This window comes from Leptopilina heterotoma, unplaced genomic scaffold, assembly GCF_015476425.1.
Source record: "Leptopilina heterotoma isolate Lh14 unplaced genomic scaffold, ASM1547642v1 Lhet_284, whole genome shotgun sequence".
Taxonomy (NCBI): Eukaryota; Metazoa; Arthropoda; class Insecta; order Hymenoptera; family Figitidae; genus Leptopilina; species Leptopilina heterotoma.
The window spans coordinates 470,557-490,486 of record NW_025110990.1 but is presented as its reverse complement, the minus strand read 5'-3'; the positions used below and the strand labels follow the sequence as shown (position 1 = coordinate 490,486).

Genomic DNA, 19,930 nt, shown 5'->3' with positions numbered 1-19,930 from the left:
TTGAATATTTACATAAAAAATCAAAACTGTTTATATTGTTTTCTGATATGTTATAATAAAAGTAAATTAACTAACAAAAAAGTTTTATTAGCATTTTATTATCATTATTACGGAAATGCGACGCCACGATTTGAACCCTTAGTCGTATATAGTGTTGTCTATCTTGTATGGAGCCATCAACCTTGGGAGCTGCGCCTAGACGCGCTCGACCAATGGAGGCTATGAAAGTCTCTTGCAAAGTATTATGTATATATTGTCCCGACGCGAAATAGTCATTATAATAATCAAATTATTTATTATATGAATGTTGAATGACTTTTCTTCGATCGACAGTTAAAAATGAATTAATTTAATGTAATAATCGCAAATTAATAAGAAATAAAATATTATCTTTTTGTCAAATTATAAAAATTAATGTTATATTTATTAAAAAATAGTTTTTATTGAAACTATTTTTAAGCTTAAAAAATGATTCAGCTATACTTTTAGGACTTAAAATCATATTCTTAAGGTTAAAATTCAGTCAATGCTATAGTTATAATGTAAAAAACCTCAGCTAAAATCACAAAATGAATATCTGTAAAATTCTTTGAGTTTTATACTGTGATTTTGCAAACAATTTACCGTAAATAAAAAGTACAATTTTTTTTTGCTGTGAATTATTCAAATACAATGAAATTTTGCTGTATTTGTAAGGTTTTACTGTAAAAATTACAACATTTTTGTGAATTTACTACATTTATGTGTTATTACAGCAAAAACTGTAAATTCACAGTATGTTTGTACTGTAAAGTTGCTGTAAAATTACAGAAATTTCTAACAGTGTACCCTTACAGGATGGTACTCAGTCATATCTTTACAGAAGATTTAATCTAAGCATAAAAAGAACGTTTGCTCAAATTAGATTGAGTAACGGATATTCTAAAAGTATCTCAATAAGTAAAGTAAAATACAATCTACCGACGGCCGAACATTGTCTCTACTGTGACGAACTAAGTGACAGCTTTCATCATTTTCTTGTCGATTGTCCAAAATTTTATGAAAGCAGAAAATACTATTTTCCTGAGCTTCTAGAGTGCGACACCCATGTGTCATTCTGGATGAATGTTTTGTCGTCAGATGATGTTAAGACAATAACAAAATTTGTTGAAATGATAACAGTTATGCGTTCTATGCGAGACTGAGAGTTTCTGTCTGATTTTAATTTTTAATTTATGTTTATATATTTTGTTAATAAAGCGCGGAATTATGTTTGAAATGTTAAAATGGGAATGTAATTTGTAATATATATGTACTACTTTTCTTGTAAAATGGACTGTACTTAGTCTGCAATAAATAAATAATATATATGGGTGATTCTCCCCGTAGCGCACAATTTAATGTCCCTCATGTTTTTTAAGAAATTAGTTTCATATATTCTAATAAATTCAACGTGGTTAACTTATTTCCATGATAACAAATAAAAGTCTATAGTCGTTTTCATTTAAAAGTTTATAATTTTACTTAAAAATCTTTTTTGCGGTGCCAAAACGTCATGGTCTAATCAGTCCCCACTACAATTTCATATATAAAATGTTATTTTTTTACTAAAATATAATAATAAACAAGTTGTATATTCTTTTTATAATTTTGGTGTTCATTTCATGAACACTTTGCTTTCTCATAGAGATAATAATAATATAAATGTATGAATAACTTTTTATAAATATGGTAAAAGTGATTGAATCTTAGGTCAATCAATGTATTTTTAAATACCCTACAAGATAGTTATAATAGTTTAATAGTTAAACAAAAATTTCAAACAAAAAAGTTGAGAAAATGTCATTTTCCACAATTTTTGGTTTTTAAAATACCAATATTTTCGAAATTTATTATCGAATTAGGTTCAAAAATAGGTCAATTAAAGCGTTTTTTAATGCTCTACAAGTTGGTAACGATAATTTTAAAGTTATAAAAGTGATATTTGGTCGCTCTCCATAGTTATGTCAAAAATTAATATGTCGATCCGTTTTAGAGCAAATGTTGGGAAGGTTTTTTGTTTAAATAAAAAAAACACTAAACACATGAATTAAAAAGACAAATAGTCTTTATTTTCACGACGTTTCGTCAATTTTTCATTGACCTCTTCAGGCTGTAGAACAAAGTTGGTTATCTATAAATAATAATTAGTTTTAGCACGAACAACTCATTTAAACTAAAAAAAATAAATTATCACAAGAGATATTTTTCTTAAATAAATTAATTTACCTCTAAAGAAGATGATTAAAACATATTTATAATAAAAATAAATTAATTTTGTCACTTCAAGTGACAACGTCAATAAGGTGTTGACACGATCGATGTACGATACAAACTGCCCAGGTAGAAATTGACGACAGGCATATCAGTTCAGTACGAAGAAATTTTCACCAGTATTGACTTTCATGCTGGTCTATTACGTGTCCAACATCGGGAGGTAACGCCTCTGTCTTGGGCTTAGTACTGAAAATCAGAAATGTAATAGTACGGATTTTCTGTTCCGACCAGTAGTAGACCAGTAATAAAGCAATGCTGCGCTGGAGAAACATAACCCCTAAACATTCACTATATAATTTCGAAATCTAAAATTTGGAAAGAAAAATTAGAAATATAGACAAGTTAGGAAATTGAAATTTTATTTTGAAATAAGAAATAAAATTTACTTTTTAGGATTTAGTCTGAAATTTGATATTAGTTAACAAGAATAATTATGTATTCACATGAACTTGAAATGTGTTAAAATAAATAGTTCTATTTCACTTTTTTTTATACGAATTCGTGTTAATCCATTTATTTTGTAATTTATATATTTGTTAAATAATAATTTATCAGCATAACTGGAAACGGTAATAGGTAGTAAACATATTCTACTCACGAAGTGTGATTCTACCGAATTAAATTTACAGATAACCTAAATTCTACGCTATGATGGGATTAGAAAAACATTAACACATTTAAAGAATTGAATATAGAATGTTATTAAATAATAAATTAAAGTTATAGTAGGGGAAGTGCGCTGATGTGGGCACCCCTACGTAAACTTCGACGACAAGCAGACTTTACTGATCTAAGTGTTGCAAGTCGTGTTCGTTGACAATACGGACTTTTCGTATTGATAACGAAACAAATATATGCATTTGTGTAATAGCTGTAAGCATAATTAAGAAAATTTGCATTAAATAAATAAAAAAGTAATTTTGTATTGTTTTCGAAGAGCAACATATGGGTGTAGATTCGTTCAGAAAATAGGGTTTAATTTTTTTTTGCAGTGTTGTCATTATCTTTTGTGATTTACCTTCATGTTTAACCAAAATCCTGCATCACAAAATGTGTTGGTCTTTTTAAAAAATGACTGTCATTCCCGGTTGTGGGCACCTTTATGTTAAGGAGGCTCTACCATCTGACAATGATGTGGACTACTGTCTCATCTATCTAAACTTTCTGCCAAGGAAATTGACAGCCGCAAACTCCATTAAATGCGATGAATATAGTCGTTCAGTGCATTAGAAGTGCGTTATGATATGCGGGCCAGCTACTTCACATGCTAGCATTATGCTTCTGTTAGCGGTGAGCATAGTGTGAAAACGTGTCATCATTTTTGTTCTTTATGTTGGCGAAGTCTCTTAAAATAAAGAAACTTCCATTTCTTCTTTATTTGTGTTGGTTTCCTTTAATATTTTTCCATTTTCACCGGATTTTTCAAGGGTGCCCACAACCAGGTACAAAAATTTTTTTGTCAAAAAATTTCCATTTCACTAAATTTCTAATAAAACTTTTTTATTTAAAGAAATCAATTTAATTCCTTCACTGACAGTCACCTTAGACCTCTAACTTTAAATTCGTACACATATATTTGTATAATATGCACATGGACAAATGTTATAAGGCAAAAACAAAAGAATGCCCACAACCGGCACACTTCCCTTAAAATTATTTCTATTTGATTTAATCATATCAACTTATCAACGGCTGTATTAGTACACTGAGAGACCTTTTGGACTCCTGCGGAACAACGTATGAGACAGCAGCTCCACTATGGTTTTAGTGCGCTGCGATACAATTTTGGGCGCGTGACAGTCCAAAATGTTGGTGAGAAGCTCACCGAAGTAGTGGGGATGCCGTCATTGGTTTGCAGCTAATCAACTTTTGGACTGTCACGCGCCCAAAATTGTACCGCAGCAACCCAAAAGTATAGTCCTGTAGCGTACCACCAAAATGGTCAGTAACAGCCTATCGAAAGTCTGCTGCTGACCCAAAGGTCTCTCAGTGTAGCTTAACCTTAAAACAGTCATAATAGCAGCTTTTTCACTAACGCATTGCACGTACTGAGCCAGTAAAATGCCGGAGTTCCTAATAGTACAAGTTACACTGAAAATCGGTACTGTAAAACAGTATTATATTAGTAGTGGATCGGACGTTAACTACGGCTGTTTACGAAAATTTCTGCCTGGGTGTCGAAATATAATAAGAGGAGATAAGAATTTTTCAAAAACACAGGATATTTCTTTCTAAAAATACGTACAATATACTTATATAATCAAGCTAGAAAGATATTTTTGAAATTGTACAAATTTTTAACGAATTAATGATTGGAAAAATTTTTTTTGTAACAGTTTTTTATATATATATATTATTTAAATTATCAATATTTTCTTTTTTGTTAAAACTATTAGGATCGTGGTTATTGAACATCATTTCTGATAATAAACGTTTTTTCTAATCATGTTCAACGTCGACAATTTTTGTGTTTTTAAAGTCGAATTCATGTTTATAAAATGTGACAATGTTCAACTATAACTTGATTTTAATTTTTGTTTTTTTCATGTTCGCTAATACGTTTTTTGAGTGTTCTTTTTGTTTGCCCATAATAAACCGTTTTATAATTTTTGCAACAAATCTTATATACAACTCAAGTCTTTTCCAATTTTTCTGTCAAATCTTTACCCAGTTTTATAATGTTATTAAGTGATTTTTCAACTTTTGGAATTGTGCAAATATCGTAGTTTTTAAGTTTACATTTACAAGCGGAGTAAAATTTATCATTTTTAAACGGGATAACAATTTTTGGTTTCTTAGCATACATGGAATTTTTAAATTTTGTCAATTCTTTATTACAACTTTGTTTTTTTGTGTTTTTAAAATAATAAATTCTCTTGGAAATACAAGAGTTGATAAAATTCAATGGATACTTATTATTAATTAAAAGATCTTTAACAAGATTGATATTTTTCTTATGAAAATTTTTTTGTGAAAGAGAAATCGCTCTATTAATCAAATTGAAAATTATATATTATAAAATAAAAAATTTCAATATTCCAAAAAATCATGTTCTGCTTTCCCTCGATGTAAATTCTTTGTTTACCAATGTTCCTTGTGATTTTTTTAAAGGAAAAATATGATTGTGATGTTCTTTTTTATTTTCGTTATGTGGATGACATTCTTTGTGTAAAAAAAGATTTTGTCGATTTGGTAATTCAAGTTTTTAATAATTATCATAAAAAACTCCAATTTACTTATGAATTAAAAACTAACGGTAGAATAAATTTTCTAGACTTAACTATAATAAGAAAGAATAATCGACTTATCGCAGATTGGTATCAAAAACCAACATCAACCGAGAGACTGTTGAATTTTTTGTCAAACCATCAACTTAACAAAAAACGTAATATAATTTTCAATTTGATTGATAGAGCGATTTCTCTTTCACAAAAAAATTTTCATAAGAAAAATATCAATCTTGTTAAAGATCTTTTAATTAATAATAAGTATCCATTGAATTTCATCAACTCTTGTATTTCCAAGAGAATTTATTATTTTAAAAACACAAAAAAACAAAGTTGTAATAAAGAATTGACAAAATTTAAAAATTCCATGTATGCTAAAAAACCAAAAATTGTTATCCCGTTCAAAAATGATAAATTTTACTCCGCTTGTAAATTTAAACATAAAAACTACGATATTTGCACAATTCCAAAAGTTGAAAAATCACTTAATAACATTATAAAACTGGGTAAAGAGTTGACAAAAAATTGGAAAAGACTGGAGTTGTATATAAGATTTGTTGCAAAAATTGCAAAGCGGTTTATTATGGGGAAACAAAAAGAACACTCAAAAAACGTATTAGCGAACATGAAAAAAACAAAAATTAAAATCAAGTTATAGTTGAACATTGTCACATTTTATAAACATGAATTCGACTTTAAAAACACAAAAATTGTCAACGTTGAACATGATTAGAAAAAACGTTTATTATCAGAAATGATGTTCAATAACCACGATCCTAATAGTATTAACAAAAAAGAAAATATTGATAATTTAAATAATATATATATAAAAAACTGTTACAAAAAAGATTTTTCCAATCATTAATTCGTTAAAAATTTGTACAATTTCAAAAATATCTTTCTAGCTTGATTATATAAGTATATTGTACGTATTTTTAGAAAGAAATATCCTGTGTTTTTGAAAAATTCTTATCTCCTCTTATTATATTTCGACAGTTTGTATCGTACCTCGATGGTGTCAACACCTTATTGACGTTGTCACTTGAAGTGACAAAATTAATTAATTTTTTTTTATAAACATGTTTTAATCATCTCCTTTAGAGGTAAATTAATTTATTTAAGAAATATATTATTTATTTTTATTTATTTGTTTATAAACCCGTCTTAAGCCTACAATCTTGGCTATACAAGTGTTTTTACAACCGTAGAACATTCTTTACAAACATTTCTTAATACTAAATTTTTGCGCCTACAGAGCGACTTGAAAATTAGGAGTACTCGCATTTGCCTGGACCACCAGTCTAATGGGTTTTCTCGCCAGTGGAGAGGGAAACTGTAGAAAACCTCTCCGAGTACAACCGGTTTATCGACAGTCGAATTCTAATTGTGTGTACCGGACAATAATCGACAGTGCACATCATTATACTTCGACGTCAAACCTCCCGCTCAGATTATCTCACGTGCCGGAAAAATCCCAGGCTAATGGGCGCGAACCAAGTACCCTTGGTCCGCCCACCGAGCCAGGCATTTATCCGACTGAGCCAATCTGTCGGTTTATTTAAGAAAAATATCTCTTGTGATAATTAAATTTTTTAATTAAAATGAGTTGTTCGTGCTAAAATTAATTATTATTTATATATAACCAACTTTGTTCTACAGCCTGAAGAGGTCAATGAATAATTGACGAAACGTCGTGAAAACAAGGACTATATGTCTTTTTAATTCATGTGTTTAGTGTAGTAATCTTTATATTTGCATTTTTTACAGGTGAAGAACTTTTTCTTCTTGGTATTATCAGTTACAAAGGTTATATCTTAGTGTTTCAACGTGCGTACATCTCCTCTACTCTTTGAAATGAGCTACCGTGATTTTTTTCAAATTTTTTCATAAAAAAAGTGGTTCAGGAGATACAGATTTTTGAAAAATGACGTTTTTTAAGTAAATTTTTTTTTAAATGCTTATATCTTAGGCAAAAATTGATCAAATTGGCCGCTTTTATAATGAAAAGTTTTGTTTTCACGCGATCGTATGCAAACGATGGGATCTATTTATTTTGAAATTTTTAATTTTTATATACGCAGTGGTGGCCAAATGACTAACTTGCCATTTGACAAAATCACACAAATTTTTCACAGCAAATGTGTTTTCAGACTAAGTCTTTTCAAACTTAACCTTCTTTCTGTGTAAAATTGTGATTTGGTCAAATTCCAAGTTAGGCCTACCGTTTTCACTGTGTATATAAAAATTAAAATTTTTAATATAAATAGATTCCATCGTTTGCCCACGATTGGAAAAGGTTTAAAAATTGTTAATTTAATGCTAGTTTCTTACAAAAAATTTTGAAAAAAATTAATCGATACATACATTGTTAAAAATGAAATTTTATTTAAAAAATTTTAAAATTGTAACGTAAATTATTTAAAAAATTTTTAAAAATATTTTTATTAAAAACTACGCGTGAAAACAAAACTTTTCATTATAAAAACGTCCAATTTAATCAATTTTTGACCGAGTTATAAGCATTTAAAAAAAAATTTACGTAAAAAACTTCATTTTTCTAAAATCTGTATCTCCTGCACCGCTTTATCAAAAAATTTGAAAATATCAAGGTAGCTCATTTCAAAGAGTACTAAAAGAAAAAAAATGTTTAAAAAAAATTTGAGCTGCAAAAGCAAAATAATTTCCGATTTGGCCTGGAATGCCCCATCTAATATACACTACCGTCCACGAGTATCAGGACGATTACATTCGACTCTATGAAAAAACATGCCATCACTTTTTCAATCATATCTCGGAAATAAAAGAAGTTGCAAAAAAAACTTAAATACGGTTAGAAATCTGATTAAATTCTGCGTAAAATAAGCCGTCTTTAAAGTCATTTCGTAAATTATTTTTTAAGTTGTAGAGTGAGAAAGAAATAAAAAAAATTATCAAAATTTCTCATTTTTGTTTCTTGACTTCAACTTTTTCCAAAATCTAGAAAAATTTAGATAAAATTTTTCTAAAAACACAGCAATCTTCGTTAGAATTTCAGCTTTAAAATAAGCCTTCGAAAATTAAAAAAGGTTAATCCGTCTTTGATATATCATTAAAAATGTGAAGCCGTGTTTCGACCGATTGGTGCATTGAAATTCAACTGTGACGACTCGATTCTGGCTTCGCGCGGCAGCGAATGAGAGAGAAAACAGGGTCGAAATCATGCGGGGAACGATAAACTTTTGAGTTTCTTTATATTACTCGTGAAATATCATTATTTATTATTCTCCAGCATAAATTCGTACCTGTTTTTTCTCTCATTCGCTGCCGCGCGAAGCCAGAATCGAGTCGTCACAGTTGAATTTCAATGCACCAATCGGTCGAAACACAGCTTCACATTTTTAATGATTTTAAAAAATTTTTTTTGTCTCTTTACAACTTAAAAAATAGTTAACAAAATGACTTCAAAGACAGCTTATTTTACGCAGAATTTAATCAGCTTTCTAACCGTACTTAATTTTTTTTTGCAACTTCTTTTATTTCCGAGATATGATTGAAAAAGTGATGGCATCTTTTTCCTAGAATCGAATGTAATCGTCCTGATACTATATAAATATAAATGGGGCGTTCTCTGTAAAACGGACCCCCCCTCTGCCCAGAAAAGGTTTAAAAATAACAGACCATTCTTTTTGAAAAATTATAGCTTGGAATATGTAGTTACTTTTGCCGTATGGCTTTTTTAATTACAAATTTTTAATTATTAGTTATTTTTCTTTTAAATCGGAACAAACTGATGTTGGTTATTATTCTACTAGAAGACAATTTCTACAAAATACATATTTTCCACAATAATTTAATAAAGTATTAACTTCTCCAAAATTAAATTATACACGAGTGTATTTAATAAATAAAAATTATGTCTTGTAAACCTTAGAGTTAAACTCTTCACTGAGAAAACCTGATATTTAAATGAAGTACATAAATTATTTTAGATAATTTTGTTTAATTAAAATTAGTTTATAAGTTTAATCATAATATATAGAAAATATCTACTGATTTGATTCAAAAGCATTATTTGTTTGAATAATTATAATTAATTCGACCATATATTCTGTTTTGGTTTAAATAAAAAATATGTTTAAAATTTTGTTTAATTAAAGATTAAAGGTGGATTGTGATAAATAATTTAAAATTAAGCATAACTTATGTTTGAATTAAATATATCATTTCTTTAAATGAAAAAAAAATATATTTCAATCAAACATAAATATGTGGAACTGCACAGCAAAGATTTTTTAAACTTTATTTAACCAAAATGAGTTTGAATCAAATAAATCGTTTCCTTAGTATACACAAGCTTATTTAATATATATTTACATTATACAACAGTATGAAGATCAAATGTTTTAAAAGTAACTTCAGATTGGTAATTAATGACCCCAAAAACCTCCGGGTAACAAGTTTTAAGCAAATTTAATCAAATAAAAAAATGTTATCCGACATATTGTATCCGACATTTTTAATTTCTGAAAAGTGACTTCAGATTCGTAATCAGCGACCCAAAAAACCCCCGAGTAACAAGTTTTGAGCGAATCTGGTCAAATTTGAAAAAAAAATTCAGCCATATTGGATCCGCCATTTTGAATTTTTAAATAGTGACTTCAGATTCGTAATCAGTGACCCCAGAATTTGCGGTCCGTAGCCTGCTTTTATTAGAAATACTCGTATTCACATGGCCCTTTCTGGACAAAGGTAAGAGAAAATACGGAAAACCTGTAACTGAGTACAGCCGATTTATCGACAGCCGAGTCTTGGATGTATAAATTCGAAGTCTCGAATATTACACAACCAAGTCCTCGACGTTCAAATCTCCCGCTCAGATTATCTCACGTGCCGGAAAAATCCCAGGCTAATGGGCGCGAACCAAGTACCCTTGGTTCTACAGCGTTCGCCGAGCGAGGCATTTATCCGACTGAGCTAATCTGTCGGTAAACGAATCTGATCAAATTTAAAATGTAGTCCACCATAAATTACACGGTAAGTGTAATCTCAAATTGAAATCTGATTCCTCACCTTAACCGATTAATTAGTCATTCATTTACAAATCAATGTCATTATCTGTCTATTAATGTAGTGTTGTTAGTACATTTGACAAAGAAAGACTGATTATATAATTTATATTTAAAAAAAAATGGAAAACGAATCTGTGACGCGCGTGGTAGTAAATGAGAGTAATTATCTCGAAAAACTGAAGCAAAACTACCAAAAAAAAACGAATAAAAAACCATATGGACGTGCAGAAATAAACAACATGATTAGTGAAATTGAGTTGGCAAAGAATAAACTGAAAGTAATCTGTAAAACCATCATTTAAATGTAAATAAAAAAAATTTAATTTTTTATAATAAAGAAAATTAAAATAAATTAAAAAATTTTTATATTCAAAAAATTAAATAAAAAAAATTTGAAATTAAGGTAAATATTATTGTCACTGACTTGTGAATAAGTTATTGTTACGTGCATAAATAATTTTTGTTTTCATTTCCAATGAACACATTGTTAGAAATATAACAGTGAACAAAATTCAAATTAAATTAAAAATAAATTCAAATTAAAATAAAATTTATCATTAATTCATTTATTGATTTTGCAAATAGTTTTCATATAAAATATTATTTATTATGTATTTTATTTTTTTATATTTTGTAATCCTGTATAAATTGTTAAATAAATAAATATTTTTAATTATTATAAAAATTATTAATATTTATTATATTTATTTATTTATTAATATTTTTCATTTATTAATATTTTTTTATTTTATTTTATCATAGGATAAATTTTATTTTAATTTGAATATTTTATAAATAAATATTAAATAATAATATTTATTTATTTATTTTTTTTTTTATATTCAAATACATATTATTTTGTTACAGCAAAACGAAAAATCGACGTGATTATCATCTTCTGAGCAAATACGACATTTTGACAATTGGAAGCAAATCACATTTGATTAGAAAAAGTGACGACTTACAAAATGTTGAGTATATTGTGCCCTATACGAAGATTTATACGAAATTATTAATGATTATCATGTGAACAAGACAGGACACGGCGGAAGAAGTAAAATGGAAAAGGCTTTTTTTTAAAATTCAATATTCCTCGACCAGCAATTGAATGTTTTTTAGAATGTTGCAAAACTTGGAATGAGAAAAAAACTTTATCGAAAAAAATTGTCGTCAATCCTATTTTATCAAGTGACTTTGCTGAGCGGGGGCAAATTGATTTAATAGATTTTCAGTCATCGCCATGTGGGGAGTACAAATGGATACTAAATTATCAGGACCATTCGACAAAGTTTGTTGTTTTGCGTCCGCTCACATCCAAACGTACCCAAGAAGTAGCCTCTCAACTGTTGGATATATTCCTTTTATTTGGTGCACCAAAGATTTTGCAGAGCGACAATGGGCGGGAATTCGTTAATCATGTAATTGAAGATTTACGCAATATGTGGCCCGAATCAATTACAATTAATAGACGTTCCAGACACCCACAAAGTCAAGGGAGCATCGAACGATCAAATCAAGCCGTAGAAAATATGCTTCGCGCTTGGATGGCGGACACAGGAAGCCGAAATTGGTCAGTGGGCTTACGATTCGTCCAGTGGCAGAAAAATTCTTCTCACCACAGAACAATTGGTCGCTCACCCTATAAAGCGCTCTTTGGTTTCGACCCCAAATTAGAACTTGCATCCACTCAATTACCGCAGTCTCTATCAAAAACTATTCAGAATGAAGAAGATTATAAAAAAATCCTACGTGAACTCGAATGCAGTAAGTTGTTTTTTAATTTTTCAATTACAATTTTATTTTTTAATTTAATTTTTCATTTTTCATTTTTAGACGCTGGAAATATTGATGCTTTGAATCTAGACACTGAGAACATCGGTAATGAGAATATCATTGAGAATAGCAGTCCTGAGATCATCACTCCTGAGAATAACACTCCTGAGAATAATACTCCTGACAATAATGCTCCTGAAATAGTATATTACATTATAAGGGCAGAAAGTTCGAATTCCGGCACTGTGCGAAATGATGCCCGAGGCGAAGCCGAGGGCATCATCGCACTGTGAAGGGCTTCGAAATTTCTGCCCGTGTAATGTATACTATTTTTCTTTATATACGGTCGAAAGTACGCCCGTTAATTTATTTTTTAAGAAAATTGCAATCGTGATTAATTTGACAGCCGGTCATCTTTATTTACTTTCGCTCCCCGCTTCAACGCCTTTAGCGGACGCTCGTAAAGCTTTGGTTTTTTCTCTGCACTCTAAAAAATTTCGTTGTTAATTTACAACGTCGGACGTTGGAAATAATTTGCTTCACGTCCAACGTAGTAAGTTTACAAGCTGCTAGTACGTATTAAAACATAATCTGAATGCAATTTAACACGCTGCGATTGTAAAATTGCATTCAAGTTATGTTTTAATACATACTAGCAGCTTGTAAACTTACTACGTTGGACGTGAAGCAAATTATTTCCAACGTCCGACGTTGTAAATTAACAACGGAATTTTTTAGAGTGTGTCTCTCTCTTACATTCAACGCCTGGCCCGACATTTGAAGCACGAGCGAAGAGAGTGCTTCTGGTCGGGGGCAGGCACGAAAAAAAATGTGAAAGATAAATTTATTGATTTATTTATAATAATACACGGACAACAAAGTAAATTAATATTATATTCTCAAAAGAATTTTTTTGTTCGTACAAAATTAATTTTATATTTCGTAAATTCTAAACGTTTCTAGTAAACAAAATGTCGTTATTTCTTTAAATTATTAAAATTTTATTATAATATTGTGGCACGTATAAAAAAATAAATTATAAAATCTTCTTGTTAATTTTTATTCTCGTTTTATATATTAAAATAAAAAAAATTCGTTAAATTTTCTTGGACTCACAATTTTCTTATTTACCGACATTGATATTTTTACCGACAAAGAATTCTTTTACTCCCACTGTAATAGAGGGCGTGTGTGTATATCAACCAAAGCGTAAATGTTTGACTTTCTGCTGCGAAGTCTAAGCGGGAAGTACGTACTTTCGACCGAGGTATAAAGAAAACATTGTTTGTAGTATTTGCTCTCCTACTATGGTAGACATAGAATTTGTTTGCGAGAAATGTCAAAATAATTTTCATGAGGATGTTTTTCATCTTTAAATTCTACTAATTCAAAATTATGTAATTTTTGTATGCAAGAAAAAACAATTCGAACAACTAGAGCAATTTCTCGTCAAAATATGGTTATTTACTATTTAATTCAGTTCTAAATTGTTCTAATAAAATAATACCGTCAAATCTCTATAATTTATGACCTTTATTAATATAATATAATATAATATATATATTAAAAGAATAACAATTTTTTTTATTTTAGCAATTTCAAAAAAGTATATATACATCTGCATTTTTCGTTATTCAAATTTACATACAAGTAAATTAGCATATGATGTACATAGTGTCATACTATTGTGTCTAATGAACGGATGCATTGGCACTGATTACTAATATATATATATATATATATATATATATATATATATATATATATATATATATATATATATTGTAAAATAAATAAATGCTATAATTCAAAAAATTTCTCTATCTTTCAATCCTGTACTCATACTTTTATCCATTTTACATATATATTATATTTTATTTTTGTTATTATTATTATCTCAGTTATCCATTATTACTATACCTATACTATTACAATACCAGTAAGTTTTCGTTTTCAGAGCATAATTTTATAGAAGATTTTATTGTCTTATAAAGAATAGAATGAGTTAATATATTTTAGAAAATAAATTGTCTTTTGCAGTAATGAAATAGGGGTACACTGGTAATTTTAACCGGTATTGTGTTATTTTACATATTTATTATTGTTTTTTTTACACTTACACTTACTTACTTGAAGTCCTTTTTTATTTAAATGTGTTTTCTTTAACTCCTTAGGTACTTTTATTTATAACATTAATATTAAACAATAATTAAATTTATTAAAATTAAAGTAAACCAAGAATAATAATTAATTTTTTTGTTTTTTTACAGAACAAGGTCAAAATACGAGTAAAAAGAAAACGACATTTTCGAGACTTCTGCGAGGGTTGAAGACGCATAAAAAAGAGAAACAGGGTCAAACACAGAGTTCGCCGAAACATAATCGATCCAGAATGGGAGTTCCTCAAAGGGTAAGTTTTAATTTCGTTACACAGAAAAAAAAGTCTTAAAACTGTGAAGAGCTAATTTTAAAATCAGGCTTAATTTTAGTCTGTAACGATATTTTAGCCTCATAATTAACTTAAGAGTATTGTTAACACGCCTTAATCTTAAAGCAATAAATATTTATGACTTAATTTTATATGTGAGTCTTAAATGTAGTCTCAGCGAGACTAGTAGAAACTTTAAGAACTCAACAGATAAAATGAAGTCGAAATGTAGACTAGTTTTTAGTCCCCTAGCGTCTATAGTCCTCTGGAAGGGGAGACGCGCTTGGGCGTGATCAGGTGACGTGTCATTAGTTGTCGTGGCGTTGCCTTGAGTGTACGTGTTTCCTTTATCTGTTAATCACCTATAGATTTTCATATTTTTGTGTACCGAATAAATAAAATAAATAAATAAATTCATTGCTACAATATTATTCAGAGAAAAAGTTGCGCAGTAAAAATCGAAAAGTATCGAAATGCTTATACAAAATGGTGACTTTTATATATTGTTACAACTCGTTTATATTTATACATAGAAGATAAATTTAAAACAAATATGTATGAAAAGTTTTTATTATATTATGTGCAAGCATAGTTACACTGAACTGAAATGAATTTGATTCAATTAACCGATTTCTTGTCTATTATTAAATAATGACACTTATAAGGTACATGTTAACAAATGTCATCATGAAAGTAGATGAAAAATTAAACCTCAATAATAAAAGAATAAATAAATAATTTCATTTTATTATTTTAAATAGCTAATTTAACTTTTCTTACAGATGCTTATATTACAATCTGTTACCGGCATCTCCTGATATAGTTAATAACTATAACTTTATATTCAATAGAAAAATAAATTTGAACTGTATTATTTACTACTTTTAAGTATTTAAGAAAGCTTTATTTTAGTCACTATATTGACTTGCGAGTAAATTGAAGTTTAAAAGGAAACTACTTTTAAGTCCACTTTTTGGCTATCGGCTATTTTTAAGACTACATAGCGACTTCATTCAAGCCTGAGTACCGACTTTTTTTAAGACTCTTTTTACAAACTAATTTTAAGTCTAGGATGACTACTTTTTGTTACATCTTAAAATTAGCTCGTTTGTAGACTTTATTCAAGACTTATTTTTTTCTGTGTACAATTAAATAGGGGAAAGGACACTAAAATGGATATGGTTTCGATTTAATGTTTTAGAATCCAAACTCAATAAGATAAGATATATATTATAATGTAAAGTGCCGAATGAAAGTATAATATTAGTTTATTAAAATTAGAATAGTTTTGTTTAGAAAAAATAATCTAATAAAAAAACTATAAATAGTTTAAAATGAAAAATTTTTTAATGTTTATTTTTGAAAACATTTTATTTTACACACCTTTTAATAAAAAAATATTTAAATATGAATCGGTTCTAGTAGAATTTGTCGTAAATTTGTTACGTGTAATTTGACGTTGTGACGCTATAGTTGTTGCATACCATACTAAAATGTTGGCAGTAAATTTAAAATCAGAGTTCGAAATAGCGAAACAATCGGTATATATGCGTGTGTATGTATAGTAAAGGCAAACGAAATAGTAATTTTGAACCTATCCACGAATTTAAAAGCTTTTATTTATTGAATCTCCGTGTTCAAACAATGCAACTCAAAAACCGTCTCTAATTTTTTTTAGGTACGATTATCTTTCAAATGTTTACCTTTTTAAGCAAATAATTTTTTTAGTATAGAATTCTTATTTAACTGAAAAAGTTTAAATCTAATTTGATAAAATTTCCTTCTCTACAAATTCCGATTATAATTACTTATTTCATATCCTAAAATGTATTTGTTTAAGAATATCTATACTATAATCTACAGTCTTTTTAGAGACAGAGAAATTTTTTATGTCAAGAAAAATAATTCAATAACGTTTAAAAAGATTTTTTTTCCAAACCTAGAAAAGTTTCCTCTCTCTTAGAAAATGCAGATATATCGTATATTTTGCGTATCGCAAACCAATTTCGTATACTTTACGAGTGCCCACACGTACGTATTTTACATGCTCGGTGGAAGGCGTACGTGCTTCCAGCAAAATAGCGGGGAAATTGTAACTCACGCGAGATAGGTACAAAACGAAAGCCGCAATTGGAAGCCTTGTGAGTTTTATGTTGTGCAAAAAAAACCGCGAAAAAAACTTCTCCCAATGTTAAAGAACCATTTGCCTTCGTGTGTAAAAAAATTTGGCCTAATTTGAAACATTTTTTCTTAATTTTGCATTTTTATTAACAGCACCCTGAGTATTTAAATTTAAAATCTACGTTTAATTAATGTTTACCCACGCACAATGTAATTTACACTTTGACACAATGTGAAGAAAAAAGAAAACATCCTAATGGGAAATTCCAGTGTAGTGCCGACGCTTACCACAGGCTTGGTACTCAGCCGATTGTTCGGCCGCAGTTTAACCGAGCCTCGACAAATAGTGCTGGCGCAGCCTCGTGAGCAATTTTGTTTATTTTCATAGATTTGCGATATTTCTAGATTTTAATCATTAGGTACTAAAATATGAAAATCTAATACGCTCATACTGCAATTGTTGTAAATTATTTAATTTTTAAATGTTATAAACAATTTTTTTCTACTTTATTTACTATATCCATTGCTAGGTCTTCATCTTGAATACAATTAAATCAAGAAGAGGAATATTTTATGAGTAACAACTGTTTATCAATATTATTTACCGGTTTGTTGTTAAATTATTTATAATTATTAATTTACAGCTATATATAACAATACGGTATTTATTGCGGCTATGTTCTCAGTCAAAACTGGTCCAGTGCTGCGCCAGCGCTGTCTGGCAGCACTGACAGGAAGTATTCGCCAACGCTAGACAGCGTTATGCCAGTACTGACAGTGCTGGCGCAGTAATTCGTCAGTTGTAAATTTCCAATACGGAAATGAAAAGTTGAAAATAATTACAAAAAAAAGTAACGAGCAGAACAAAAAAGTATAAAAATTAAAGAATAATTGCGAAGGGAAAAGAACCGTTTTAAAAATTCCTCACTAATAATACATAAAAGATATTGAAAAAATTTTGTCTTGACCTTTCTAAATGAAATGTTTCTTGAATTTTTAAAAAGTAAAACAATAGGGGAGACTGGGGTAAACCCGCTCACTAGCGATTTGACTCTATGAACTCAACTTAAGATGGAGATATTGTTACTGTGTATAGTACTTAACATTCAACTTATATTAACGAACTTTCGTTTAGTTTTATGAATTCAACATAGAATCAGAGGCGATCAAATGTTTTTAGAGGTGTCAGAAAAAAAACGTTTTTTGGATTTTTAAGTTTTTCGATCATTATTTTTGAGTCTTAATTTATTTGACAAATTTTTTTTTTGCTATTGGATGTCCTTCTTCAAAGTACATTTATATAGTTTTGCCTTATTTCAAAAATATTTAATCAAATTTATTCTGAAATGTGAGGAATACACTCGGGGTAAAGTCGCTCACGTGAAGTCGGGGTAAAGACGCTCACTTGGTTTAAAATTAAAAATTTTGAATAACATAATTTCACGTATTATATTTTAACAATAACAAAATTTATGACTTGTTAAAACCAAAATTGTAACTATATTTCACTTTCTCTTAATAAAATATAACATTATTTAAATCCACAGTTGTAATTCATGAAACCTATATTCATTATTTATTAAACCAATTTGTTGTTTATACAATTGTTTATAGAACTCACAGTTTATCAATAATAAATCATATTTAAGACGGGAATAAGACGAATTTTAATATTTAAAAAATAAAACTGTTCCGTCTTGAAAAGATAAAGTGAGCGGGTTTACCCTGGAAAATTGTGATTTCGAAATTTGGTATATGTGTATTAAAAAGTTTCTCTAAGTAAAACTAAAAAAGATAAATCAAAAACTCTTTTTTATTTTTTTTAGTAGAAATCATAAGCTTTCAAATGATATAAATTAACTTGGATGTAAAGAATAATTTCCTAGATTTTTACCGATCTGAAAAAAGTGAGCGGGTTTACCCTAGTTTCCCCTATTATTTTTATTTCCAAAATAAAATTTTTTTCGAAATAATTTACTATTTTATTATTTTGCTTCCTCATAGAGGAAGGATTGTATTAGCAAAATTTTCGATTGTGATTTTTTGACATAGGATTTATAAACTTTTTTTCATTATACCTAATCTTTTAGTACTTTATGCACGAATGGGCATTGACCGTATAAATTTTATAAATAAATAAAAAAAAATTTTGTTGTAATTTTATCTCAGAAGTCCAAAAAACGGATTTTAAAAAATTTTCCTGATGTGTGTGTGTGTGTGTACTAACATTGCATTTGCCTCAATATCTCAGAACGAGAAAGAGCTAAATGCGTCAATTTCTTTTACATTGTAGGTCTCCCCGGGGGACATAAAATGAGAGTATTTTCAGCCCGATTCATAAAGTTTAACTATATTTTTTTTGCATTTTTCATTTTGTTAAAAAAAAATTTTTTGGCCATACTTAAAAAAATGTTAGGACACCTATAAATGTTTTTCTTTAGTTTTGTAGAGTTTTTTCAGACGCATCTTTTGAGCCTTCATTGAACATTTTTCGTCTATATTAGCCAGAGATATTAAAGTTTTAAAAATCTAAATTTTTCGAAAATAACACTTTTTTGAAAATTTTGTTGAAAAATATAAAAGTAACTTTAAAAGTATCATTATCAACTTGTAGATAATTAAAAAACGCTTCGAATGACTTATTTTTGAACCTGATTCGGTCAGAAATTATAAAATTATTGGTATTTGAAGAATCAAAAATTGTGGAAAATATTATTTTTTCAACATTCTTGTTTATTAACTTATGTATAATTATTAAACTATTATAACCATCTTATAGAATATATAAAAACATAATCTTTGGACCAAGATTCAATGATTTTTAACTCTTTTATAAAAATTAATTCTTATATTTCAATTATTATTATTTCTATGAGGAAGCAAAGTGTTCATGAAATGAACACCAAAATTATAAAAATGTACAACTTGGCAGCGGTTTTTTTAACTAGGGGAGAGTGGGGCAAGACGGGGTATCGGCCCTATTTAACAAACGAATTAACCAATCGCGATTATATTTTACAAAATACTGCACCGAGACG

The 19,930-nt window shown here is 28.6% G+C and overlaps 1 protein-coding gene across 4 annotated transcripts in view; it reads left to right on the top strand.

The window, feature by feature from the left end:
• The window catches only part of LOC122504191 (SAM and SH3 domain-containing protein 1-like), a 641,260-nt gene that overhangs the window by 177,753 nt on the left and 443,577 nt on the right, over nucleotides 1-19,930 (top strand). For all 4 annotated transcript variants that reach the window (XM_043615130.1, XM_043615129.1, XM_043615128.1 and 1 more), the window contains one exon: nucleotides 14,614-14,753. In XM_043615130.1, the coding sequence (XP_043471065.1) occupies nucleotides 14,614-14,753 (140 nt within the window). The remainder of the gene's footprint in view (nucleotides 1-14,613; nucleotides 14,754-19,930) is intronic.